The following is a 27,826-nucleotide window of genomic DNA, read 5'->3' on the forward strand; positions in this document are numbered from 1 at the left end:
AATTCGTGTAGGTGACACCCAGATAGTCAAAGATATAAAATAAGGGTTTGGTGAACACATTATAAAGTGTTGGTGAAACCCAAGAACCCTGGGGGACGTTGCATTGAAGAGGTGAAGGATTGGCAGCGGCTGACGGGGAAAAGATCTGCATAGATCTGTTCTCTAAGAACGATCTGATTCAGGCAGTGGCAGAATCCGAGAAGTTGGCAGCTGATGAGAGGTGCCGACAGAGGATTTGGTGGTTGACCAGGTCAGGTCAAAGGCTGCTGATAGGTCCAGTAGGAGTTACAGAGCCAGTTTCCCTTTGTCTTTCAGATCCTCAATTTGTGTTTTCAAATCAATGAGGGCGGTTTCTGTCCCATGCCTGGGCCGGAAGCCGGATTGCCTAAGACCAAGGAATTTGTTTGATTCCAAGTACTCCTGTATCTGTGAGTAAGCAGCTCAGTCCAATATTTTAAGCAGGAACGGTACCGTGGTAATGGGCCTAAAGTTGGTAGGTACATTACGATCGAGAGAGGGCTTCTTGAGAAGTGGGATGACCCAAGCATCTTTCAGATTATCAGGGACAATGCCTGTATTGAAAGACGTGTTGATGAGGGATGTGATGAAAGGGGTTAGTTCACGTGCAGCCTCCTTGATCTTGGGGGCTGGACACAGGTCACTTTGACAGTTAGAAGGTTTAATATTGTTAATGATGTTTTCCACCTCTGTAGTACTAAGAGGTGAGAAGCTGAAAGGCTTGTGGGTCCGAAAAGTGGGGGTAGTAGTGTGTGTGTGTGTGGGGAAGGAGCTGATGGTCAGACTGGAGGCAAGTATGTTTAGCATTTATTTTAGCCTGGAGTGTGGTAATTTTGCAGAGGAGGGCATTTTGTATATTTATACACCATGTGCTGTCTTTGCTACAGGTGTCGGGAGGAGTTGCTGGAGATTCAAGCTCTTTAAGGATCTTGAAGAGCTCTTTGGTGTTGGACTCCGCTTGCATAATTCGTTTATTATAGGTGTCTTTTTTGGCCTGGAAGATGGCCTCTTTATAGTTAAGGGTTAATAAAGAGAGGGTGTCCTTGTTGGCGGCAGAGAGATGGCTTTAAAACGAGCTTCAGCCGTTTGTTTCTCTTTGCAGAGTGTTCTTAGGTATGGTGTAAACCATGAATTAAGGTGTGTGCGAGGTTTGGGTTTCCTTAGCTTGATTGGAGCAATAGTGTTCAACGCTTTGAGCATGGACTGGTTGAAGGTATCAACTAATACTGTGGGATTAGTGCATGAGAATGCGACATTGTTTAATAAAGGTAGAATGAGCGGGAGTAGCTTTTCCCGTGTTATGTCCCTTTTGTATCTGGTATGTATAGAAGGGGCAATGTCTTGCTTGGGGCATTGGTCTGTGGCTTCAATATTGAATGTAATCGTATGATGGTGTGACCAAGCGCATGGTAAATTGGCCTGTAGATTAATGCTGCAATTTATGTCAACTAACCAAACTAGGGTTCTCCGTTTAGAATGGGTGGGTTCCAGGATGTGATGAGCGAAGACCAGGTCAGTTAGAGTATTGGCCAGGTCAAGGACTGCAGGGTTGTTGGGGTCTTAGAAACCAAGGTTAAAATCGCCAAGTAGAAAGATTTGTGATTTGGATTTAGTATTATCAGCTATGATGGTCATAATGTCGTCAGTGAAGTTAGTGACAGGCCCAGGTGGTCAGTATATGAGATGTAGGGTGGCAGTTTGGTTGGGTGAAATGGGGAGTTTGCCTGACAATAGTTCTGCTGAAGAGATTGGTTGGTTTGTGATGGTTCTGATATCGGTCGAAATTTTGTGAATGAAGGCGACACCTCTGCCTTTCGGCTGATTAGTATTGCGGTTGCATCTAATGATGGAGTAGCCAGGGGTATGGCGAGGGAAAGTGATGGTCCAGAGGCGGCATGTAGCCAAGTCTCCGTTATAGCCAGGAAGTCGAGGTCTTGGGTGGAGATCAAATGGGCAATGTCCAGGGCATGTACTGGGAGTGACCTAGCATTTATCAGGGCACCCTTGATCAGAGTATCTTTAGGGTTGTGTGGCTTATGGGCAGGAGTGTTGGGAGGTGAGGTTATAACGTCCACAGATGTCTGTGTGTGTGGTGGTGCACTTGGTGGTGGTGCACTAGGTGATGTACGAGAGCTGTTCTGAGGATGAGAGGCAGGGCGGATAAGAGGCAGTCTGAGATAAACTTCATTTTTGTGGCCCGTGAACACGCTTGTTCTTAGACAAGTTATTCTGTCGCTAGGACAGTGGTGAACAACTGTGGCCCTCAAGAATACTTCAGGTTTTCAGGATAACATTAGAAGCACATTTATTTCATAGAATACTCATGTTATTGTTTTAATACAGCACTTAGATGCCATTTGCATGGTCTCCTGGCACTTTAAAATATGAACATTTGTGCTTGCGTATTAAGGACAGTGAAAAAGCAAAAGGTTTGCTGTTAGGCATTTGAGAAGTGTATCCAGAGTGAAAGTCTTCTGTGCCTGGAGTGTGAGGATAGATTGGTTGGGACTATTAAAAAAGTTGGTGGGAGGAAGGGAGGATTCTAAAGTTTTGTTGTGCATATGCAGGGTGTGTTACATTTCGATGTGTGGGTGGATTAGTTGTGCACATTATAGTGGAAAGTTGCATTAGAGCGTGTCAGTGTTAGGAAAGTATACTCTTTTTTTCCCGCAACTTTCCTTTCATTTCTATGGACCCCAAAACATTTCACTTTTATTTTTGCACTTTGTCCTGACTTCACTGCACTTATGCTTATTGTTATGGGGAAACGGACCACTCCTTGAGACTTCAGTACTTTCCTTTTACATATATAATTTTTTGGGTAACCTTTTATCATTGCACAGTGCATCTTAGAATGCAGTGCAAAGGGGTTTCTTTTGTATGACCCTAGGTTACATTCAAATGGATTTTTTGGTGCCGAAGGACAAACTGGTGGCAGCAGTTACTTTTTTGACTTGTACTGTACTTTTTGTTAGTCTTACTGAATTTAACGAATACCAGTGACTAGTGCCCCAACATGGCCGCGCCAAAAGGTTTGTTTGTTCGTTCTTTGGCCATCTTGCCCTGTGACCATCTTCCTGCCTTTCCAGGTCAGGACTTTCATGGCCATGAGCACTGCCTGGGAAACAGGGACGGCATTTCACCAAAATGCCAGGAGAAGTGGAAGTGACATCACATGACCCTTGTCCTCTGACATCACAGGAAGTGATGTCATTTGACCCCACCCCTAAGTGATATCACGGGAAGTGATGGAACACAATCTTTCACCCCTTAACAAAACAGGAAGTGGCATCACATAGCATTGTTCCTAAGTACACTATCACTATAATGTGATATAAATTTCATACAAAAATGGATCGCCATATGTATCGTTCAGATCAGTGTGTATAGGCCCATATTACCAAATGACTGTGAATGCAAGCAGACATCCATGATCAAATGATAATGATGTTTTATTATGTAGCACTTACAACGTAAGCTCTTTATACAGAACAAATATACATAAAATATCACCCAACCTGTGTTGGTACTCATTTATAGACCTCAGAAGGATGAAAGGCTGAGTTGAGGTGTTTAAGAACAGACTAAATCAGTGACTTAGCCCCTGAAGTGTACCTGAAATAAACATTTAATGAGTCTAGCAATTACTGTATAGAATTCCAGAAAGACAAATGATTTGTAATTCCTATTCTTTCTTATTTAGGGTCATTGCGAAAGTGTTAAGACGTGTGGGACCCCGATTTTTTTTCATGTTTTTTTAAGAAGCCTGAACAAGACAGTCAGCCGCTCCAGAAGCAGAGAGTCACATTGCACTGGCCAAAGACGTTTGCATTAAAAAAAACATGTTTTTTTTTCCAGGGGTAGCAAGGGAGACCACAGGGGTAGCAAGGGAGACCTCAGAAGACGTCCATGCTGGGAAAGCCATGCTTTTTGCAGGCTAGTGCAGGTCCATGTGTGTGTTCCCAGGAAGTGAGTTGGGACTCTTTGGTCCCAATCCACAAACTAATTTCTGTATGTCCAGAGAGTAGGCATGTTTTTCACCATCAGTGGTCTTGAAGTTTTTGCGTGTACACTTTTTATATTGCTCGGATTTATAATGCATTTAATGTTTGTAATCTGTTCTAATTGTTTTGGAGGTTATCGTGTTATTTATAATTTGTCTTCTTTGTATCTTTAATGAATCTATTCTATTCGAACAAAGACTAAATTAATAATTAAACTTGCTAGGATGTTTTTTAGAACCAACTCTGGTGATGAGTTCTGAGAAGCCAACCAGTAGGTGCGAGTTTCACAGTGACGTTTTTTGCCAAACTTTCAATGATAGATTGGCTAAGCAGTTAGGCGTAAATATTTGGAGGGATGCTTTGTGAGCTATAGTTAACAAGACCCAAATCAGTTAAAGGAACACACTGGTAAGCTAAAAAATATACTGTTAAATAACAAAGACAATAGGTTAAATTAACACATTGCTGGTAAGTAAAAGCACCAACCATACTTGCCAAAAAAGGCTTCCTCCCTCTTTTAGCCCAACACAATGCATATGACTAGGATTACCTGTTCTAAGGAGGAAGGATAGATCAGGGGCAATGCGTGTACCTTGGAAGCAAGACAATGCAGCGCAACACAGACTCGAATCCCGATCCCGAGCTTAGAAAACACTCACTGGTATTAAGCGCGTTATAAAAGAACAATTATAATAAGTATTGTATCTCTACCTTCTCTGCACATGTTGGTGCAAAGCCCAGTCAAACTCCACACTGGAACGGCAGCAGATCGCTTATTCAATCGCACAATTAACTGTTCAGCACGGCTGAAGAGTTCTGACACTTGAGTTTTCTTCAAAGATTCATGGGGATCCTTGAAAGAGCCTTAAAAGCCAAATAATGGGAATATACTATGTCACCAAGTAGAAGAGGTTTGATATTTGGTGCCGAAAACAAAACAAAAACTCTACCGCACAGTTTATATGGCCAAGGATGTAGTTATCTATTTGCTATAACTTCTAAAGTTAGGACAAGTGTTTCACGCGTTGAAAGCACATTTGGCTGCAAACACATCTAAATGCAATGTTTCTTAGTGGAAGGTTCCTTTAGTGAAACCTTTTATGCAATGAGTTAAATCAATCTACAGGTGGCTAACGTGACTCCAACTTGGCACTGTTCTACATAGGCTTACACCAACACTTTCTGAATCCATTCACACATGCTTGCAGCAAGTCTTGGGTATGATTATCATAATTATGATAGATCTTCCTGACCTGTGTCAACCCAAGAACATTTTGCTTCGACTTGATTATTTTTCATTGTCCTTAGGTGAGTGGGATATCTCCTCCCCCCCACTTAGCCTTTTTCTCTTTTTATGAGTGACCTTTTTATGTCCTTCCATGGTGAGTGATTGGAGTTATAGTTTCCTATAACATTTGGGCTGACTAATGTACTATGGCAGCACACAGCATTTAAATTTGAACACTTGCTTTAAATATTAGCTAGTGCATACTAATGCTACAGTTAGTGAGCCAAGCTACCATCTGCTACTTTTCAGTAAAACCGTTTAAGCATTTCCACTTGTGTCATCTACCTAAGCATGTAAACCAGTTAAGTTAACAGCGTTAGCACTGACAATGAAAAAAACAATTTATGCCATACTTAAGATGTCCTCTTCATAAAAGGGTGCTGAAAAGGAAACATTATGCTTTGAGAGATTTTACCTCTTTCTTGCATGCAGTTGGGCTGTGGGGCTTGAAGGATCCAGTACAGCTGACATGTCCCAAGAATACAACCGATCGGTTGGTTTGGAAACATTTTTAGGCTCTTGCAGATCATGAAATATTTCATCGTCTACATCAAGAAGAATGGCTTCATCTTTAGTAGGATCATAGTCTTCCTCACCATCATCCGCAATGGAAATCCGCCTTTCTGTGTCTTGTACTAGAATATGTGCGTTTTTTTTAGCACCATGGCCAGTAGAACCAGGCTGCATGTCATCTTTATGAAAAATGTGATGACCATGTCCAGATTCTGAAAGTGAAATAAACAGGTTAGTAACAGGCCAAGTTGATAACACAAAATCCGAAAGGTAAACACAGTAGCCTTTGAAGCAGACTACTTACCTCAAAAGGCATAGTCCAGCACAGACAAAAACAATCCTAATATCCCTTTGTGCCATCAGCGGACACCAACTCTCGCCTCCCCCCAACATCTGCGCTGGGGTATGTCAGCCGGCCACACGCCCATTATCAGTGCAGTTTACTTCAGAGTACAAAGCGAATCGGAACAGCAACCTACAGGATCACTGATATTCAACAAGTGATGAGTGTTGTCATGTCTGTCCACAGAACCAGTTCAGAGAATGGGTACTTTTTGCTAGTATTCAATATATATAGTGATCCAACAAACATGTCATGTACTACCATACAAGTAAGGATAGAGAAGTAGATAAGTTACCAGTAGTTTTTGAAACGCAACCCTATATTCTACATAGTTGCTAAACCTCTGAAGAATCTGTAAAGTTTACCACGTAAACCCACCCTGTCTGGGACAGTCTCTCTATTCAGCCTTTTGTCAAAGTATGTACATTTTGTTATTAAAAACAAGACGTACTCTAAATCGGGTCTTTTACTAAAGATACTACAAAGATCATGAAAATCATTGAAGACCTTTTTTTATACAACAAGGATTTCCTGATTGAACTCTATAGAATCACTGTACAAAAGGCTTCCTCCATAACCAGCTATTGATTTTGTACTTAAACACATAGAATTAGATCATACAGTTTGTACAGACTGAACAGGTGCGTCCATAGTCTATAGTGTGCAAGAATAATACGTGTTCTTCAAGTTTAATAAAGATTACCACCAAATGGAAAGAACAGCGATTGGTTCCATCGTAACTACCAATATAATCACATATTTATATATTGAAAATTGAGAAAACCTTATTTATCCGATTGATAATGATTTCCAATGTCACATAAAACTATGTCCAAGACTTATTGACGATATACATGAAGTGTGGGAAGATGCAATAGGGCAAGCGCATGCATTGATACATTGGCTGAATATCTTAAACTCACTATGACAATTTACATAAGCCATCAACAGTCAATGATTTGTTCTATTTTAACTATTTATGTGTCAGAGCGCAAGCTCAAAATTAAACCATACAACAATCCCAAAGATAAGAAATCCCTCCTAAGGTATGAATTGTTTCACCTAAAAAAATGCACAAGCCTATCAACCCCCGAGGAAGTTTCACAGGCTGAGGTAGAACAGTATGGACAGAGAGAGCTATGAGATAGATCCAGCAAGATTAGCTCAAACTATCAAAGTGATGGTATACAAAGATCATAGTTGGGCAAAGTTTTTAAAAAAACAACCACTAACAATAGAACATTTCTTTTGGAACAAGGATAATTAGATGAAGATAGCTTGGTAACAGTTCATTGCTATTCTCACTTATCAGTTTAGATCAAAAAAGAAATCTTATGAAATGGGCACATTCAAAAGAAGGGCCCATGCCAACTAGTTATGCCTTTTTGCCTGCAAACAGAGCAAAAACATCAGTAATTTGATGGCACAGACAGGAATCAGGAGGTGAGAAAGAGCCAATTAACCATGCCAGAAATGTGGCAGTGTCAACTATTACAGGCGCATTACCCTTATTGTTCATGCATGGCTACTCACACTAGAGAGATAGATATTAGTTTATACTCACTATAGAAGCAAACAGAAGTCACTAATTGTAAAACTCAAAATGTGGCTAACTTGATGAAAATGCATTTGTACTAATAAGAGATCTGTCATAGTTGGGATAAGGAAAAACATTTGATGTATTAAAAAAGGAATCAGATTGCACCCTACGTCACCCATCACATAGAGCCGGGCACATCGACAACCAGATTGACAGCAATTATGAAGGTGCAGCACAAGGACAACAGAGACAGTGGGGAAAAATACTATCTTGCTAAAGGCCTTGAGCAACACTTAAATGAGGTTTTAGAAAGGCTTGTGCGAATACCATCATAAGAAATTATGAAATATTAACTGAACTAATATGGTTCATGGATATGTGTGAGATATTCCCTGTTCAGGAGAAAGTGTATATAAAATTATATGAACACTTAAATAAGAAAAATCTGTAGGATTAGTAGAAGATGTCAATATGTATACCTAAATTAACCAATGGAATGTTGATCAGTGCATAGAGAAACACGGTCACGCCAGTGACACCATAAAATGACACTTACATAGGACAGTATTTAAAAAGTAAGAAACTAATTGAATAAGGTAAGTCGTAATGCAGTCCGAATAATATATTTTTTCACTGTGGTTCGTCAATGTCAAAAAAACAAGGGCACACACAACTACTGACATAAGAATACAGTTATTTTACTAAGCAACAGTAAATCATAAAACTATAGCATGGAAACTGGTTCAGGTTGGCTGTAACAAAGTTGTTGGGAGATGTGTCCTTGAACTCAGGATTATATACAATGAACAGTCAACAAAAAGACATTCAGAAAGTTCCACAAAGGAAGGTCTCCTACTTAGTTATTTCTATAGCTCCATCCTCATCTCTTCTTCTGGGGACCACACAGCCTCTCCGTCGCTCCGAGGATTTAGGGCTTCCTTGCTTCGCCAAGTGTCCCAAAAGTCCTCCCCTACATAGGGCACTCCTCTGTTAGTCCCCTCTTCCAGGACCAAGGGCACTCCCCACCCTGCTACACAATCCCAGTTGGAGGGAACCTAAGACTTCCTCTCTCTCCACTGGAGCACACAGCTCTTCTAGGATAACAGGGCTCTCCTCGCCTTCACAGGAGCATGTCCATCTTCTGGGATTCAAGAGGCTATCCTCTTAAGTTACTCATACTCTTTCCAGGTATCAAATGAACTCTTACAAAATTTTCAACCTCCTCTTTGTCCACCAGTTTCTGAGGAATCTCTTCAAGGGGTTCTCCGCCACCTATATGATAGGATATTGTATTTGTATCGCAATCATACACAAGTGTTTCAGAGCGCGACGAAGCAAGGGAGGAGAACAAGGGAGGACAAAAACAACGATCTTACTAGGCCCAGTGAAATTGAGAACACGCAAGTGCACCTCACTCAACCACACCCCTCTTTTGGTATTCCAGGGTCTCTCCTCTTCTTCACTGAAGCACACTCCTCCTTTAGTCTCACAGGGATTTTCTCTCCCTCACTAGAGCAAACCCCCTCATCTGGGGCTCCTGGGCCTCATCTTTTCCTCACTGGAGCACACACCGCTTCTGGACTACAGGGGTTCTCCTGCCACCCCCACCACACCACTGAAGCACATCCCTCTTCCTCACTGGAATACAATCCTCTTCTGGTCTCAAGGGGTCCCAATTCTCTGGTGCTCTCCAGCTTCCCCAGAAAACTACTCTCTTCAGCACCCAGCCAAGAGACACGGTCTGCGATTCTTAAGACTCCATTTGAAAGCTCTTACCAACCTCCAATTGGATAAGGCAAACTTTTAAATGTATTGGATAACTGGTTTCCTAGTCCAAGGCATGGGAAGGAAGTCTCTAAAAGGCTAGCCAACAATTTTGATTTCTTTCGCTCCAACACCAGCTCCTGCACTGGAAATGGTCTGCAGCTCTGATCCTACCTTCCCTCCAAGCTGTACCCCTTCAGGAAAACGTGTGTTTTAAATGCCATTTCCAGTGACAGGAAGACATGTAGTAAGTTTTCCACCTCTAGTGTAAAATAGTTTTTCCTTTGGTAAGAGGGAAGAAAACATTTCTCGCCTTAACTGATGCAGCGGAAAGGGAAGGGTGTTCTCCTTTACAAGCACTGCTGTCGGGAAGGCGGAGGTTGGAATGGGTTTGGTTTTCCCTTCAATGATTCACACCTATTGTATAAGGGGTCTCAGTGATGTGCTAGTTTTTCCCCATAGTGCATCTGCCTATGAATCCCTGGTAGACATTCTGGAATCCACTCTGGGAGCTCCAAACATGATGCATCTTGAAAGATGTAGTCCCAAATCCCCTGTTTCACTGGCACCTCGTAGTTACCAACCAGTTGTTCTCTCAGGGAGTTCAGGGATGGTCCACCACCCACCCAGGGTATGATTTAGGAAGACTCTTTGGTAAGAATCCATGGGGCCAAGTCTGTAAGTGACTCCCCACTCTCTGTTGCGTTATTTTGTCTCCCTGCATCGGATAACACTTAGGGTGGGAGTTTGCGTGTGTGCTCCTTGAGTCAGATAAAACTTAAGTTGTGTGCGCCCCTGGTGCCAGAAACAGTTGGGGTCTGTGGTGTGTGGGTGTGTGTATTTTTGCTCCTGTTGCCAGATAACACTTAGGGTGGGTCGACGTGTGTGCGCTTCTTGCACCAGTTAATACTTAGGGGTGGGGTGGTGCTCAAGGTGCTTGGAGGGTGAGGGTGTGTGTGCTCCTTGCAGCGGATAACAGCATATGTTGTCCTCCACAGGCATCATATTGAATACATCTATTAAAGATCCAAAACTCAACTGAGAACACTAACCAAGGTTACTCATCTAAAACCACCCAGCATAAACATGGAAATATTCCAGTTTAAATCAAATTTAAAATGGTAGATATGTGAAGTAGAGATCCCACACCGTAATCGAAAATACACAGGAGAGGGGGGCGGAGATAGAATTAGTCATATTACAGTCCTTACCACACAACTCCTTGAGCCCCTTTTCTTATAGAAAACATTTGTCTTTTTTCATTAGGTCTCTCGTTCTGGTGAGCACTGGAAGTCAACACGAGTTTAGTTTCAGTCAATGCATTACAACATGTAACCCAAACTGGATAATTACAAGGTGGGTCCATATTTAATAATGCAGGCTACTTCAAAAATAATTATAATAATGGTTCTAATCTTCATGGAATTCTTTGATTATTTCAGTGACCATACAGTAGTTCAACGTTTTAAAGTGGTGCCCCCTGAAAAAGGTACATACAAAAAGGACTGATACATGTAGGCCGAGTTTAGCACATCCATAACTGTAATGGAGCAGTAGGGAGAGTGCTAGGTCTGTTGTTGTGGTCATTTTATAGATAGGGATAATATGTATGTGCATTTGTCGTAACATAGATGTTCTTACTTTTTTGTAATGTATTGTGTATGTATATATAGTAACATACACGTAAATAGAATTTGTAGAAGAGGTCTACACTGTTTAGGTTCACAACATAGCAAGCTATACTGATAAATGAAACATATTCGCACAATTAAGATGTAGGCTCATGGTGTAATTAAACATTATGAAGTAATGCGGGAGGCATAGCCACACGTTCACTAGCATTTCTTGTTTTTGTAGCATAGTTATAACCTGGTGCACCCAAGTGACAAAGTATCCGGTCCCTCTCATTAGTCACAGAGAATGCATGTACAACCGTCATTTGACACACCAAGGAAATAGATACAACTAGTAGCTGTGCAATTTCATTATGATTGCTCCGTCTATGTGCTTTAAATCGAAGACATGAGGGACCACAAGAAATAAAATGATTTAGATTGCATTTGCATTCAATCTTTGCTGTCTGACAACATAAGTTTGCCAATTAATACACAAATGTTACCGTGGTGTCAGGAGGTTACCACAGAGTCTAGGTAGAATGTATGGCTTGGCTAAAGAAGGGAGCAAGCAGGGGGACATCCTTAGCTCACCTATTGTCGTTAATGGTCTTACATAAAGAAACGCCCAAAGAGGAACAGTTCACATGAAAAAAAAATCCTATCAGAAATCCTATGTTTGCAACTTGCACTGGTTTTAGAGCCGGAAGTAATATAGTGGTTGGTCTGGTGTAGTACAACTTGTTTACCACAACTAAAGTTAGACTTTGACGGGGCGTTTCTGTAATAGTATCCTTGTATTACGTGAGCAGCCTACTCAACGCTCCATCAAGTCGATACCCTCAGCAGAGTGTGGAACAAGTTACTTACCTGTAACTGTTGTTCTCCAGCATGGGTCTGGCATGGATTCACATGCTCATGAATATTCCCCGTCGTCAGGCTGGGAATCCTCAGTAAAGAAAAAATCAGTATCAGTTTCGTTTCTGATCTGTCTTTCTTAGTAGTAACCAATCACTGATCTCTGGGTCATACTGCCCCGAGTCAATGACTGCCCTCTCCCTAAGCCCCACCTCTGGCAGCCATCCTCAGATTTGGTAGCACGCCAAGTGGCAGTATGACCAAGTGAAGATCCGCAGAGAGGTAGGTGGGAGGGTTCACATGTGAATCCATGCCAGACCCATGCTGGAGAACAACAGTTACAGGTAAGTAACTTGTTCCTTCTCCAGCAAGGGGTCTGGCATGGATTCACATGCTCATGAATAAAAGAATACATAGCAGTATACACATGCACAACCACGGGAGGTGGCAAAGGCTCAACATTAAGCATTACATACCAACTCAACATTAAACAATTCTTACCTCCTCACCAGGCTCAACTTAGGCAAACAGGTTGCGCAGTACTGCATGGCCGACCCTGGACTCCGGCCTGGAGTCCTGATCGACGCAGTAGAATCTTGTGAAGGTGTGCGTCGACCTCCACGTAGCAGCCCGGCAGATGTCCAGCAGGGGCACACCAGACAGGAACGCCGTGGTAGCAGCGATCGCTCTGGTCGAATGGGCTCTCGGACGGCCGGACAGCGGTCGGTTTGCCAACCGGTGACAGTGCATGATGCAGCCGGAGAGCCATCTGGAAATGGAAGTCTTCGAGAGAGCCTTCCCTTGATTCACAGACCCAAAGTTCACAAACAGTTGTGACGTCTTCCGAAAACTCTTCGTGCGATCCACCTAGAACTTCAGCGCTCTAGCTACATCAAGCGAGTGCAAAGTCCTCTAGCAGGCATCGAAGGCAACGGGAAGAAAACTGGTAACACCAAGGGCTTGTTGAGGTGGAAGTCCGACGGCACCTTGGGCATGAAGGAGGGGTGCGTCTTCAGCACCACCCTCGTGTCATGAAAAGTCAAGTATGGAGGCTTGCAAGATAGGGCCTGGATCTCTCCCACTCGTCGTGCTGAGGTGATGGCCACAAGGAACGCTGTCTTCCATGACAGGAACTTCAAAGGCGCCGAATGCATAGGCTCGAATGGGGCCCCCATGAGCCTGGTCAGCACCACATTAAGCTCCCACACTGGCGGGAATGATCGGAACAGTCCTTTCATAAATTCCTTCACCAGGCGATGTGACCACAAGGACGCCCGTCCCGTAGTCCTCGTATATCGGGAGATGGCAGCCAGATGTATTTTGATGGAGGCGTGAGCCAGTCCAGCTTTGGCCAGCGACAGTAGGTACGGCAGTACTTGAGGGGCCGTAATCCGCAGAGGGTTAATCATCTGTGCACGGCACCAGACAGAGAACCTCTTCCATTTATGACCTTAACACTTGAGAGTTGAGGACTCCCTGGCCTTTGCAAGAACCTCTCTGCAATCAGCCGGTATATCGTACCCTCCAAACTCTAGTGCTGCAGGAGCCAGGCCTGCAAGTTCAGCGACTGTGGGTTATGATGGAGAATGGCGCCTCCTTCTCTGGAGAGAAGATCCGCGTCCGCCGGCAGCTTGACTGGTGGGGAGGTTGACAAGTCCAGAAGGTCCGGGAACCAGATCTGCCTCGGCCACGCTGGTGCGACGAGGATCATCCTGCACCTGGACTTCTTGAGCTGGTTGATGAGGCGGAGCAGCAACGGCAACGGAGGGAACGCGTATAGAAACAGGCCGTCCCAGGGGAACGAGAAAGCATCGCCCATGCTCCTCGGCTGTGGGAACCTGCTGGCGAACCTCAGGCACTTGGAGTTCATCGCCATCGCGAACAGGTCGATCTGGGGTTTGCCCCATCGTTGGAAGAGCCGATCCACTTGATCCTGGCGCAGTTCCCACTTGTGGCACGAGCTCAGCTCCCTGCTGAGTGAGTCGGCGATGGTGTTTTTTATTCCTGCAAAGTGGAAGGGAACCCGAAACATCCCCTGGGCGACAGCCCAGTGCCACAGATCTTGGGCCTCCTTGGATAGGGCTGGGGATCTGGTGCCCCCTTGCTTCCGTATGTAGAACATCGTGGTGGTGTTGTCGGTGAAGATCCTCACCACCTTGTCCTTGAGGGACGGAAGGAACGACTTGAGAGCCCAGAACACTGCTCGGAGCTCCAGAATGTTGATGTGAAGAGACCTCTCCTCCGGGAGCCAAAGGCCTCTTGCATGGAAATCTCCGATGTGGGCCCCCCAACCCTCCAGAGAGGCGTCCGTTGTCACTGTCTCCTGAAACGCCGGGGTTTGAAAGTCCGTGCCTGTAGTGAGGTGAGCACGGGTGCCCCACCATAGGATCGCCCGACGGAACTCCTCATCGAGAGGGATCCTGTCCTCGAAGCAGCCCGTCGCCTGAAACCAGCGGGCGTCGAGGAACTCCTGTAGCGGACGCATCCGAAGTCTGCAAAGGGGTACAAGATGGATGCATGATGACATCATCCCAAGAAGGGACTTGATGGACCTCATCCTGGCCACGTCCGTGGCTAACAGGTGCCGCACCTTGCCCAGGATGGTCTTGGTCCTCTCCTCTGAAGGGGAGGCCAATTGCCCCATTGTATCGAGCTTCGCTCCCAGGAACAGTGCTACTTGCGATGGAACCAGGTGGGAGTTGGGGTAGTTGATGGCGAACCCTAGCTCCGTGAGCAACCGGACGGTCCTCGCTGTGTGTTCGACGGCGAGTCCCCTTGTCCTTGCCCGATTTAGCCAGTCGTCCAGGTAGGGGTAGACGTGGATCCCCTGCAGGCGCAGCCACGTCGCCACTGGTGCCAGGCACTTGGTGAAAACCCTGGGTGCCGACTTTAATCCGAACGGTAGGGCTCTGAATTGGTAGTGGCGTCGCTGAACCACGAACCTGAGGAACTTCCTGTGCCGTTTTAGAATGGGGATGTGGAAGTAAGCATTCTCCAGGTCTTACGACGATAGGAAGTCGCCTTCCTCCAGCTGTCCCAGCACTTGCTGGAGGGTGACCATCCTGAATTTCTGCGCCTTGATGTATTCGTTTAACCGACACAGGTCCAGGATGGGGCGCCAACCGCCTGTCTTCTTTCTGACGAGGAAGTACCTTGAGTACACTCCAGAGCCCAGAAGCCTCCTGGGGACGAGCTTGATGGCACCTTTCTTGAGCATCACCCTTACTCCGAAAGGGCTGTCGCTGTTGAAGCACCCCTAGGGCACGGGCCGTCTCCGAGTCGGTCTTGATGGCCTGTAGAGACTCGTCCAACGCCTTACCAAAAAGGTTGCTGCCGTCAAACGGCATGTCCAACACGTCGTCGGAGGCAAACTCCATTGCCCAGTTGGCAAAATCGGGTATCGGCAATGTCCGTTGCCACCGTTATGGCATGATCCGACGCCACCTCGTCTTCCTGCAGAAATTCTAGGGCCTGCGCCCTCTTGTCAGGTAGGAAGTCTAGCAGGGGAGCCATCTTGAACCAGAGCTCCCTGTCGTAGCGGGCCACGATCGCTAAGGCATTGGCCGCCTTAATCGTCGTCGCCGCCGACGAGATGACTCGTCGTCCTATGGAGTCCAACTTCTTGCCCTTGCTTTCCGGCGGGGAAGTGGAAGTTGAAGCCGCCGCACCTGCTGCCTTCTTCTTAGCTGCTGCCGAGACGACAGAGTCTGGCGTGGGCTGTGCCCCGAGGCACAAGGGGGCAGCATCGGGGACTCGGTACTTCTTCTCATACCTGTCCCTCTTGGCGGGTGTCGTGGAAGGGTTCTTGAGGACAGCAAGCCCCTCATCCCAGATGTTGTCGAGCAAAGGCACCGCGAGAACCGTCTTCCTCTTGGCCTCTCGTCGTTGGTACAGAAACCCTTCCTTTTTTTGTTCTTCAGGGCAGAGCTGGAAGAGCTCGGATGCCCTGGTCATCATGGCGTGGAAAGAGCCAATTTCGTCGGCTGGAGAAGCTTGCGGGAGGACAGGGGGTGATGACGGGATGTCCGCTGTGTCATCGTCGCCATCATCGTCCGTCCCCGTCACTGTATCCGTCGCCGTATGCTCTCTAGGGTCCCGCGAGGGGGATGTCGGGTCCACAGGTCTCGCAGGCACAAAGGGCGGAGCGGGGTGGACTCTCCTCCGCTTGTTCGGAGGGCTTCCCGACGGGCCTGGTACTGGATCCTCCGTCGGGGTCCATGGTAATCTCGTCCTTATCTCGGTATATAAGGATTGCATTGCCAACAAAATGGCCGCCAAGCTATCCTGGGGCTCGGGTAATGGCTGCGACGGAGGGGATGGCCGCTCCACTAGGCCCTTTTCGTCGTCATCGTCGATATCTTCGATCACGTCAGCAGGGACCGCCCCCTGGGATCGAACCTTCTCGAACCTCTCGTTGAGGCCTATGAACCTCTCATTGAGGCCTATGGACCTCTCGTGGAGGCCCTTCTTGGTGCCCAGCTCCTCCTCAGAGGCTGATTCTGAGTCTGTAATGGCCACCTCCCCCCCCCTCTTTTTCCGCCGGGGACTTCACGGGGGTCTTAACGATGGGCTGGAAAGAGGATTCGCTCCGCAGTGGCAGGGATACTCTGGGCCCGGAGGCCATTTCCACTGGCGTAGTCTCAGCCGGCTTCGCCAGGGTCGCAGCGACCACTTCGATAGAGGCCTTTGCCGGCTGGATCAAAGCCCTCACCACCTTAGGTGCGTCCTGGGCCTTCGCCTTGGGGCGAGGGTCAGTGCCTCGCTCCCCCTTCAAGATCGACCGGGTCCGCTCCAGCGGCTTACCTGGGTTCTCGGACTTCCTCTTCCCTGAACCAGAGCGCTGGCTCGTGGTCGAACGTGCCGGGGAAGTAGCGCCCTGCCTGGCAGCCGAAGAGCCCGACCTTTCGGCGCTCCCAGTGCCCGCGGACTCACGGTGCTTGGCCTTCTGTTGGGCCCCCGTCGCCGGGGCGCCCTCACAGGACTTAGAAGCCCGCTCAGACTTTTTCTTCGCCTTCTCACCTGCTGTGCCCTTCTTCAGCCAGGCGGCGAGGCGGGAACGACGATCTTGTCTGGTCCGTTCCGAAAGGTTCTTGCAGAACGCACAGTCCTTCTCCACGTGCGTCTTGTCCTCATAAAGGCAGTAGAGACATTGCGAATGCTCGTCCTCCTTGAAAACGTTTTGCAATCTGCATCCAGGGCAGCACCTGAACAGCTTGGATCCGGGCGTCGAGCTTCCCTTGTCCTGGGCCATGTCCGTTGAGGTAGGCCGCAGATCTTCCGGAATCCTCCAAGAAGTGTAAACTCGACGAAAACTCCACCCTTGAGGGGCGTAGAAGAATTCCGAAATGGGTCCCCGTTGTCGGAAGTAGAAACGGTGGAGCTTGAGGCTCGATTAAACCGAAAAAAGGAGAAAATCTCCTGAAAAAGAGTGAAAACGCAGCAAAAAACTCAAGAGCTAAAGCACGAGGACTCCCAACACTTGAGCGTGCGGTAAAAATCTGAGGGTGGCTGCCAGAGGCGGGGCTTAGGGAGAGGGCAGTCATTGGCTGTGGGCAGTATGACCCAGAGATCAGTGATTGGTTACTACTAAGAAAGACAGATCAGAAACAAAACTGATACTGATTTTAACTCGCGCTACCACTGTGCACTGCAAGGAGTAACACCCATGACCTCAAAGATGACATCACAAATGTCATTGATGACATCACTGATGACATTACAGGTCTGGCTCCCTCTTTTTTTGTTTAGTGACGTATGTACACTAGGTGCTTTTCTTCATTAACAATGAGGAACTACAAAGTGAAAAGGTGCTATATTTGATCACCTTACCCTTCTCATATGTTCTTACACTGCTTTCCTTAGGGTTCACTCCCATCACATGGTACATATACATATACATATAGGAAAAAAGCAAGATTTAAATTCAGCGATCTTTTCTGTGCATGAAGATAATCAGTTAGGTTATTAACACTGGTCGTACTGCTACTATTTTGCTTACTTTACTTTTTTTGTATATGCTGCTATTGGTGTGCGTTGTGGTGTCTCTTAGTTTTGTGTGCAGTAGTACATTTATGTTGTAAGTGAGGGATTTGCAGGTATTTATTACATGTTTAACAGTCCACAAAAGTCTAAAAGGAAAGCATTCATAATTTGACTATGTAAAATTCGAAGAATTTGGATATTGCACCTGTATTATGCATGCTGCACATAATGCCTACGTTTGTACATGACTTCAGATATGTAATGGAAAGAAATGTGTAATGCAACACTGTTTATACCAATGCATTACCTAATTACCTATTTATGTAATGATAGTTCTCCCAAATATCTCTGATAGTTTTCTGCCAACATTACAATGACAATCCCTTCTGGAGACGTTTCATGACAACTAAAAGCACATGCGACGCCATCAGTGATGTCATCAATGACATTTGTGATGTCATCTTTGATGTCATGGGTTAGTCCTTGCAGTGCACAGTGGTAGCGCGAGTTATGGTTGCGTACCATACCATAACTTGCAAATTTATGGGGTTTTTCGGTTATTACCTGTAACCATAACGTCCCTGTGGCAACGTTTTTCCATTGAATTTCATAGGTTCTTTAGTAGTGCAACTTAACCATAACGTCCCTTTAACACAGTTTTCTGTTAGTGAATTTCATAAGTTTTTAATAGGGCACTTTAACCATAATGTTGTTTTAAGCTATTCTTTTGGAATAAAGGGGAAATGTTTTTAGTAGCGCAACTTAACCATAACGTCCCATTGACAATGTTTTTTGTCAGTTAATTTCAATGGTTTTTAGTAGGATACCCTTAGTTTGTAAGGAAGAACTGTGCAACATAGTGATACTGCGGGCACCATGTTAATGCGGACAGCAGTTGCGGACTGTGCGTCTGTTTGCAGAGATTGCGCGGCATTCAACCTGTGAGGAAGGCAGGTGCTCTCTTACATAGTGGTACCAATCACTAAACGCAAAGAACATATACAAACTGCACCATGTGCAAAAATTGCAAGTGAAAAAAGAGAAGGTTTGCAAATTGTGTACTTATGAAGCAAACAGGACTAAGGCATAGGCAGTACACCATAACAGAATACATGAACAACAGAAGTGACCTCTGCATTCAACAATGTACCGCACTGCTACTGTTAATGGGAACAAAGTGCCACAGTAACGAGTGGAAAAAGCTAAGACCTCAACGTCACTACAATGTAGTATGGCCACTAAACATTATGTAATAATTACACAGCTGCTGCAGTATGCAATAGAACATAACCATAACGTGTCTTTGTGTAACGCAGCAATAGCAAGCACCGTAGAGTGGCAGGACAAAAATGTCCCTCATGACGCAAACAGTTTCTATAGTAACCCCATTGGTACGCACAGTACAGTGAACCGTAAATGATGTAATATATGTTGCTGCATGTACACCAAACACATTCTCTTTTCGGTAAGAGAACATATTGCAAAGGAAAGCGAGGCAGTACAAGCCGCAATACTTGCACAACAGCATACAGGCATAGAAAAGGAAAGAAACTGTGGATAGGGAAATAGACAGCCTGGAGATGAAAGTGAAAAATATGGTGAACAAATGTACCGCCGCAAAGTTTGCGTACAAGGATATATTTTGAACAAAATAAAACAGCAGTGGCACACCTGCACGTGTACTCCTTCACCATGTCATAGGCCACCATCCCCTCAAAAATTATGTCATGGGAGATATTACAGTAATACATCAAGCTCCTCCTCCCGTCACAACCTAGTACTGCAAATCCCCATTTCACCACAAAAAGTAGCCACTTCTGCTACCACTTCCCTTTCCCAATAATGCATATGAATGTTTACAAATAGATGGTAATATTGTAAAAATTGTTGAGGGTTTGTGTGGTATTTTTTTTCTTTCTGAAATGGGGTTCTGACTCAGTGGCACACAGTCCTCGTTGCAAAGACCGCAATTAAGAAAAAGGTAGGTGTCGTAAGGACACTGCAGCCGTCCGGCCTATCCACAATCTCAATGGAGGGATCCGTACGCTGTCAGCAAGGTCTGCAGGATGTCCACCACCCATCAATGCGTGTGGGAGTGGATATTTGTGCGTAGTGCAAGTACAAGCATGTGTATGTGTTCCTGTGTGTCCTGGTAACAACTCCACTCTGCTGCATATGCAAATTAACTTTAATGTGCTTGAGGCGCCCACCCACTTCCTACAAGTAGCTATACACATGAACATTCCACCTGCTGTGCACTATAAACATCCAGCGTCTCCCAAAATGGTTGGCGCAAGTATGTCGCACTATTATTCAGTAGACAAGTGGCAGCAGTGTGCATAGGACACTTCTCCTCATGCACACAGCGTATTCCGTCCAAAATGTGTCCTGCAGACAGCCGTCCCAAAGAAGAACAGTGGCGACGGCAGCATACGACCGCACCAACGCTGTGCGTAGGCCCTTATTTCGGGAACACCATCTGGGCCCTCGGACAGCAGAAAAGTGCAGTGTTTTGCAATGTTAAGATTGTTTTTCCGAAAGTACACTTTTACAAACACACCACAATGTGCCGTAGCACATATGTATCTTTTTAAAAATGCAGGCCTGTTAACCGAGTGCAAGTTCTCCACAGCAGTCCTACAAAAGTGCACACCGCAAAGTTCCACCACAATTTCTTTGTAGCTTCCCAAAACAGAGTAGGAGGCCACCGTACTGTGCCCTGTAAGTGAGGTTGGACCGAGTCTGCTGTGCTGCAATTTCTTTGCAATTAATGCCTACCCAGCTCAGTACGTACAGTAATTCTGAAAAGTATTAACTACCCTTCCTGTAACCCACACCCTAAGTTGCAATAGCCCCATGCAGTGGTCTATCAATGATCACACCAGACGTGAAGGTTAATTTCCTGTGCTTTTATTAACTCTTCGTAAATACGACTGCCGTCAAATTTTAGTCACCTTGTATCATACATTTCAGCATCTACTTATACAAATATTATTGTCCTGCTGATGGTCCCTGTATTTAGGTGAGTCAAAGTCTGTGGCGGAAGGTTGTAGGGGAGACTGTATGACAGCCTACTACTTGTGGCTTGCCAGGCTAACAATGTGCTCAGTGGAAGCTGGCAAACATGATCTCACAGGTTCTCCCACGTAACTTCCGCCAGTACCTGCCTAATGTCCTTTACTGTGCAACCCCATTATGACATTCCATAGGTAGCATGCTGCAAGCGGTTTTATGTGCCACGTGCGTTTCTTCAACTACGGCAAAGGCCGTACCCCAGTCAAGCACAAACCTTTCTTCCTCCCTTTCCTCTTCCTTCTTTGTAACATGCCAGCAGCGGTTGCTGTTAGAAGGTTCCACACACATCTACCAATCACATTAAAAATGTCTTTATTGTACTATATTAGTTTTGTACACCAGTCCTCTGCGTACATACCACATCCAGAAGCAGTATTGGGCAATTCCTCCGCCTGCACAGTCCCGTTTCCATGGCCATCCTCAAAATCCCTGGATGGGGATTTTGTGCTGCGTGCAGCCATAACTTAATAAAGTAAAACCAAAGTAGGGGAGGCCGTTTAAGCGGACAGCTCTGAAAATAGCACATTTTGTTTTTAAGTTGTATCGTAGATGCTTCTACTAAAACACTCTTTCATTCAGGTTTCAATTGCTTTTGTTTTTGCATGTGCTCACGATGTCACACTAAAGTCTTCAACGCATCCTGTAGCCGGGCAAACAAAACAGCATTACCAATGGCGTACAATGAAATACCTTCTGCTTGCAAAGACTCCGCATTTGCACAACGACTGGGTTCATTGTTGCTAAGAAATATCCCACCAGCGGACAATAAAATGTACATGCTTCTGTTCAAAAGACAGCTTCCAAACTCTGGCTCGAAACAATTTACATGACGCATTGTCCCACACTCTTATTACTATTATGCACCAGAAGTCTGTACTTACCTGTAACTGTATTTCTCCAGCATTGGTATCTTTCATAGATTAACAAGCTTGAATATTCCCCGTCGTCAGACTGGGAATCCTCGGTGATAAAAATAATTATTAAAATGTTTTCAATGTACACACATTGCTAATAGCAATGCATGTACATAGCCCATTATGGCCTATGATCCATTCCATTGTGTAGTCCTTCCACCTCACTTTGGTCCTTTATGACCCCAACCAATGAGGTGGCAGGGCTTAAGCTCCGCCCCAGGCAGCCATCTTTAGATTTTGAACCATAGGAATTACAGTATGATGGGTGCTGAGCGCAGGAGCAGCCTCTTAGGGGAGGCGGGTGGGCGCATGTGAATCTATGAAAGATACTAATGCTGGAGAAATCCAGTTACAGGTAAGTAACTAGGACTTCTCCCCATCATTGGATACTTCATAGATTTAGATGATTGTAAAGAATACCAAGCAGTTAAAAACATGCCACCATCAATATACATATATGCATTAATACAGAAAAAACATATTTCTGATCAAACCTTTACCATGCAGCAACACAACGGTTACATACTAAGGGAAAGGTGGGAAAAGGAGGCTGGCCCTACCATATGCAAAGAGGTGGCGGAGCACAGCCTGTCCAACTGCAGTTTCTTTGTTGGTATCTTCAGCCAGGCAATAGTGTTTAGCGAACGTGTGCAGAGTGCTCCACGTGGCGACTCTGCATGTGTCCTTCAAAGCCACCCCTGCGTCGAACGCTGTTGACGCCACTCTCCCTCTGGTGGAGTGCGCCGAGTACGGTTTGGGAAGGGGGTCGCCTTTCATTAGATGGCTGTGGGTGATGCAAGAAGAGACCCAGCGCGCCAGACCTTGTTTGGAAATATGCTGGCCCTTTGTATGGCCAGAGAAGGCAATGAATAGTCTATTTGAAGAACGGAACTCTCTAGTCCTTTGCAAATAAAACTTTAAAACTCTTGCTATGTCCAGAGAATGCAATGTTCTTTCTGCTTCCGAAGAATGATTCTGGAAGAAAGTTAGTAAGACAATGTGTTCTGTGAGCGTCATTTCCAATACTACTTTCTGGAGGAACTTGGGGTGTGGTCTTAAAATGACACAGTCCTTATGGAACAAGGTGAAGGGAGGTTCAGATGATAAGGCTTGTAACTCACTGATCCTCCTGACCGAAGTAATGGCTATCAAGAAAGCCATTATCCATGATAAGAATGTTATGTCGCACGTGTGAATGGGCTCGTAAGGAGGCGCCATGAGGACCGTTAGCACAGTGTTCACGCTCCAGGTTGGAACCGGTGTGGGCGTAGGCGGGTATATACGCAAAAGTCCTTTCAGGAAGACCTTAACGGCCGGAAGGGAGAGTAAGGACTGCGTCTTCGGGGCCGTCGTGTATGCCACAATGGCTGAAAGGTGGACCTTGATCGAAGACAGTGAAAGACATGCTTTGGCTAAGTGCAATAAGAAGGGAAGTACTTACTCAACCAAGGCGCTGAGAGGATCAATAGCATATGTCTCACACCACTTGGAAAAAAAGTCCATTTCCTAGTTTAAGTGATGCGTGTAGAAGGAGCCCTTGAGGCTCCGATTATGTCCCAGCACTCCGTAGGCAGATTGAGATTCATCAGTTTACGCTGCTCAGGAACCAGGCCTTGAGAGGCAGGCTCGCTGGATCGTGATGGAGGACCCTGCGGTTCTGTTGCGTCAATAGATACTGATGCGCTTTCAGGCGAATCAGGGGCCATCTGGACAGGTGCTGTAGGGTCGAGTACCAGACCTGCTGTACCCAGTCCGGTGCAATTAGGATCATAGCACACCTCTGTTCTTTCAGTCTGCGTAGTATCCTGGGAATGAGAGGAAAGAGGGGGAAAGCATATAGGAATTTCCCCATCCAATTCACTGAGAACGCGTTTCCTACTGACTGGCTCTCTGGGTATCTGGAGGCAAACATTTTGCATTTCTTGTTGCCCCTATTGGCAAAAAGATTGAGATGTGGATGGCCTCATAAGGCGAAGATCCGTTGGGCTTCCTTCTCGTCCAGCTCCCACTCATGGGAGGACGTGTAGTCTCTGCTTAGTTTGTCCGCTAGGACATTGTCCACCCCCAGAAGGTATTCCGCCTTAATTTGGACTCCATGGTGCAATGCCCATGCCCATAGTAGTTGAGCTTCTCGAGATAAGATCTCTGACCTCGTGCCTCCTTGCTTGTTTGTGTACTGCATGGAGGTTGTGTTGTCTGTCTGTACAGTGAGTACCTGTCCTGCCACTACCGGAAGGAAAGCTTTCAGTGCCCACCGTATGGTCCGGAGTTCCAACACATTGATGTGGAGATGGGAATCCTGGGTTCACCAGGAGCCCTTGGTTTGCAGGTCTGCAAGATGAGCACCCCAACCCGAAAGAGACGCGCCGTCCTCAAAAGAAGGGTCGACGTTGGTGCCTGAAAGGGCATTCCTTGTAAACGGTTCTGCTGAGAATTCCACCATCGAAGAGCTTTGTGCAGCTTTGTTGGAATCTGGACGATGTCCTCCCAAGAGCCGAGAGCTTGTTTCCATTGGTGGTCCAGTGCCTCCTGGACAGGCCTCATGCAAAGCCTGCAATTTGGTATGAGGAATAAACATGAGGACATCATGCCCAGGAGGGATTTGTAAGAGCGCACCGATGTCGCTTCTCTCCTTAAGAACCACAAGGTCAAGCGGAGGATTGCAGTTGCTCTTTCTGTCGACGGTCTCACCCTGAGAATGTTGGTGTCTAGCTCTGCTGCCAGGAAAGAGACTGTCTTACTGGGAACTGGACAGGATTTCGCATGGTTTATGGCGAAACCTAACCCTCTTAAGTGTGCTCTTGAGGTGGAACTTGCTCTTATCAACCAGTCGTCCAGATATGGAAAGACTTCTGTTCCTGTCCTCCTGAGTTTTGCAGCCACTGGTGCCAGGCATTTTGTAAAAACTCTAAGTGCCGATCTCAGACCGAACGGGAGCACTCGAAATTAAAAATGAAGATCGCCCACAGTGAACCTGAGGAATTTTCTGTGTGCTGGGTGGATTGGTACGTGAAATTATGCGTCCTCCAAATCTAGAGTGGCTAAGAAATCGTGCCTGTTTAACCAAGGGAGCACCCCTGGCAAAGTTATCATCTTGAATTTGATGCGCTTGATATACTTGTTTAGCGCTTTCAGGTCCAAGATGGGTCGCCATTGACCATTCTTCTTTTTGACGAGGAAGAAGCAGGAGTAGAAACCCTTTCCCCTTAGAGAGTAAGGTACTGGCTCTATTGCTGCTTTGTGCAGCAACTTCCGGATTTCGGCCATGACTTGTTTTAACATATGCACCGTGTGCAGAGTCGGGGGCAAGGAAGGAGACTGGTCTAGAAATTCCAAGGTGTGTCCCTCGCGGACCACCTGCAACACCCATTTTTCTGATGTTATTGACTGCCAGCGTTGGTAGAACTGGCACACCCTTCCCCCCACCAGGGTGTGACGTTGAGGGGGAGTAGCTGGACTGTCAGTTTTGTTTGCTCTGAGACTTAGCTTGAGCGGAGCCCCGCCTCACTCTCTGGCTGTATTTATTGGAAGACTGGTACATGGTGTCCTGGTATGAACTACCTTGCGACTTCTGAGTGTAGGAAAGACGGTTAAAACCTCTGTACTTCGAGGATGAACCTCGAAAAGACTGGAGATCTTTGTCTATATCTTTCAAAGAGCTGATTGGACGTGCTGTGTCCGTTTTGATTCCTTTGAGGTGGTCATCGATCTTTTTCCCTAAGAGTTCTTGACCATCGAAGGGCATGTCTAATATCTGAGCTTGGACCTCAGGTCTGAAATTGGTAGCCTTCATCCAGGCCTGCCTTCTCAGCACTGTGCCGTGGGCCATCTGCCAGAAACCTGACTCTGCTACATCGACTGCTGTGTCAATCATGTGATCCGAAGCTGCTTCCCCATCGGCGATAATCAACCTTGATTCCTCCTGGAGTTCTACAGGAAGCTGTTTGTTCAGCTTGGACATGCGGAGCCAAAGCTTGCGGTCAAACCTCAACGTCATGGCCAGCGCATTGCCCGCTTTGATGGTAAGCGATGCTGATGCAGATACTTTCCTGCCCATCGCCTCTAGTTTGCGACCGTCCTTGTCCGGTGGGGCTGATAGAGGATGCTGGATTGGCCAACTTTTTCCTAGCTGCTACAGTGATGATCGAGTCCATTTTTGTATGACCTCGTAGACAAAGAGGTGCAGACTCAGGAGCCTTGTATTTTTTCCCAGGCCTGGAAACTAGAGCCGCAGTAGATAGTGGTGTGGGCAGTATCTTGGAACCGAACTCCCAAATGGTGTTGAGGAGAGGAATGGTAGTAACAGTTCTCCTACGATTGTCCCTGTGCTCAGAAAGCACCAATTTCTTCTCCTCTGATGTGACCTGTAACTCAAACAATTCTGCGGCTTTGCAAATGATAGTATGAAAGGAGACTAGATCATCCGGTGGTGAAGAGCCACCCGGAGAATCTTTCTTCCTGGGGTTTTCGACAATGTAATCATCCCATTCACTAGTATCAGGCTCCTGTGTGATCTCGCCTTCTTCCGGTTCCGAAAATTCTCTGAAAGGATCTTCCAGCCAGTCTGAGACCGAAAAAGAGGATGGTATCATTGGATCTCTAACTGGAGAACTTGTTCTATGTAACCATGCTGGAAAAGGGACCCTTGTCGGTGAAGCACTGAGTGTCCTGCTCCTAGATCTGCACCGTGGTTCCGGTGAACGCACCCTTTTCTGTGGCCTAATCCTGGAAGGTGAATGTCTTGGCGTGCTTTTTCGAGGTGAAAAATTCCTCTGCGGGGGGATTGGCTCCCTCGGTACAGCCGACTTGCTTTTTTCATTTTGACGTCTGTTGAACTCCTCAATATTCCTTTGCATTGATAACATGAGCACGGGATCATAAGAATCAGCAGGCACCTCTGTAGTAGGTTGCCAAGGAGGACTGTGTTCCTTAGCTGTAAGACAATGCTGTTCTTCAACAAAATCAGTGTCTGAAAACTCCTCCTGCAGGATGACGTCAGGTAGCTCTGGCATTTCTCCTAAGGGAGATTGTGTTCCCTGAAGCGGCGCTTCTATAGACTCAGGAAGACTTGGATGGTGTAACAGTGGCGTCAGCGAGGGGCGTTTTAGGGCCTAAATCCTCTGTCGGTAAATGAGCTTGCATGCCGTGGAAAGAGCCGTGGTCGGAGATTTCATCGACAACGGCGTTGTCGGGTCCGTAGATGAAGCTGGACTTTATCCGACGACGAATGCGTGGACGAAGATTTCGTGGACGGTACATGTGGACGAAAGGTGAGCTTCCTTCGTCGTCATTTGCTTCGTGGATGATAAACTCGCCGACGAGGACTTAGTCGTGGACGAAGCGGTTTGCCGCGTGGTTGTCAACGATGAGGGTCTCGTCGACTGCTTGGTGGACGACAGGCCTCTATTTTTACCGCCGCTCGTAGACAGATTCTCCGTGGACAACTGCCCCCCACTCCTGTTTTTTGCAAACTCCTCCTTACCCCTGGAAGGTAGTTTTTGCCCTAGAATGCTTCATTTCATGGCTTGTAGAGTTCAGGGGAGGTAGGACAGGTATCATTTCCAGCTTCCCTTTACTCTTGGGAGTGGGAGAGGAATCCCTTTCCACTGAAGAAGCCCTTCTTTTAGAAGTTTGCTTCTCAGATGATTTGCTGGAGTGAACAGGAGCTGTCTTCGCAGATTCCTCGTCTGAAGAAAGTGCCTTGGCTTCCAGATGCAGAAGAAGTCTTCTAGGTCTGTCTTGTAGGGTCTTAGTTGAAAAAGACTTGCAAATGTGACATTTCTGGAGGTGACGAGGATATAGACAGTATATACAGTGATCATGGGGGTATTTCATGTAAACCACCTTTCTCCTGCACTTCGTGCAATCCCTGAACAGTGAAGTTTTCTTGGTTGGCTGAAGTTCAGCCATCTGA

The 27,826-nt window shown here is 46.2% G+C and overlaps 1 protein-coding gene across 5 annotated transcripts in view; it reads right to left on the minus strand.

Annotated features, from left to right (window-relative positions):
• The window catches only part of CENPC (centromere protein C), a 1,963,500-nt gene that overhangs the window by 1,038,098 nt on the left and 897,576 nt on the right, over positions 1-27,826 (minus strand). For all 5 annotated transcript variants that reach the window (XM_069630493.1, XM_069630492.1, XM_069630490.1 and 2 more), the window contains one exon: positions 5,726-6,035. In XM_069630493.1, the coding sequence (XP_069486594.1) occupies positions 5,726-6,035 (310 nt within the window). The remainder of the gene's footprint in view (positions 1-5,725; positions 6,036-27,826) is intronic.

The sequence above is a fragment of the Ambystoma mexicanum genome, chromosome 6q (genome assembly GCF_040938575.1).
Source record: "Ambystoma mexicanum isolate Mex_15411 chromosome 6q, UKY_AmexF1_1, whole genome shotgun sequence".
Classification (NCBI taxonomy): domain Eukaryota; kingdom Metazoa; phylum Chordata; class Amphibia; order Caudata; family Ambystomatidae; genus Ambystoma; species Ambystoma mexicanum.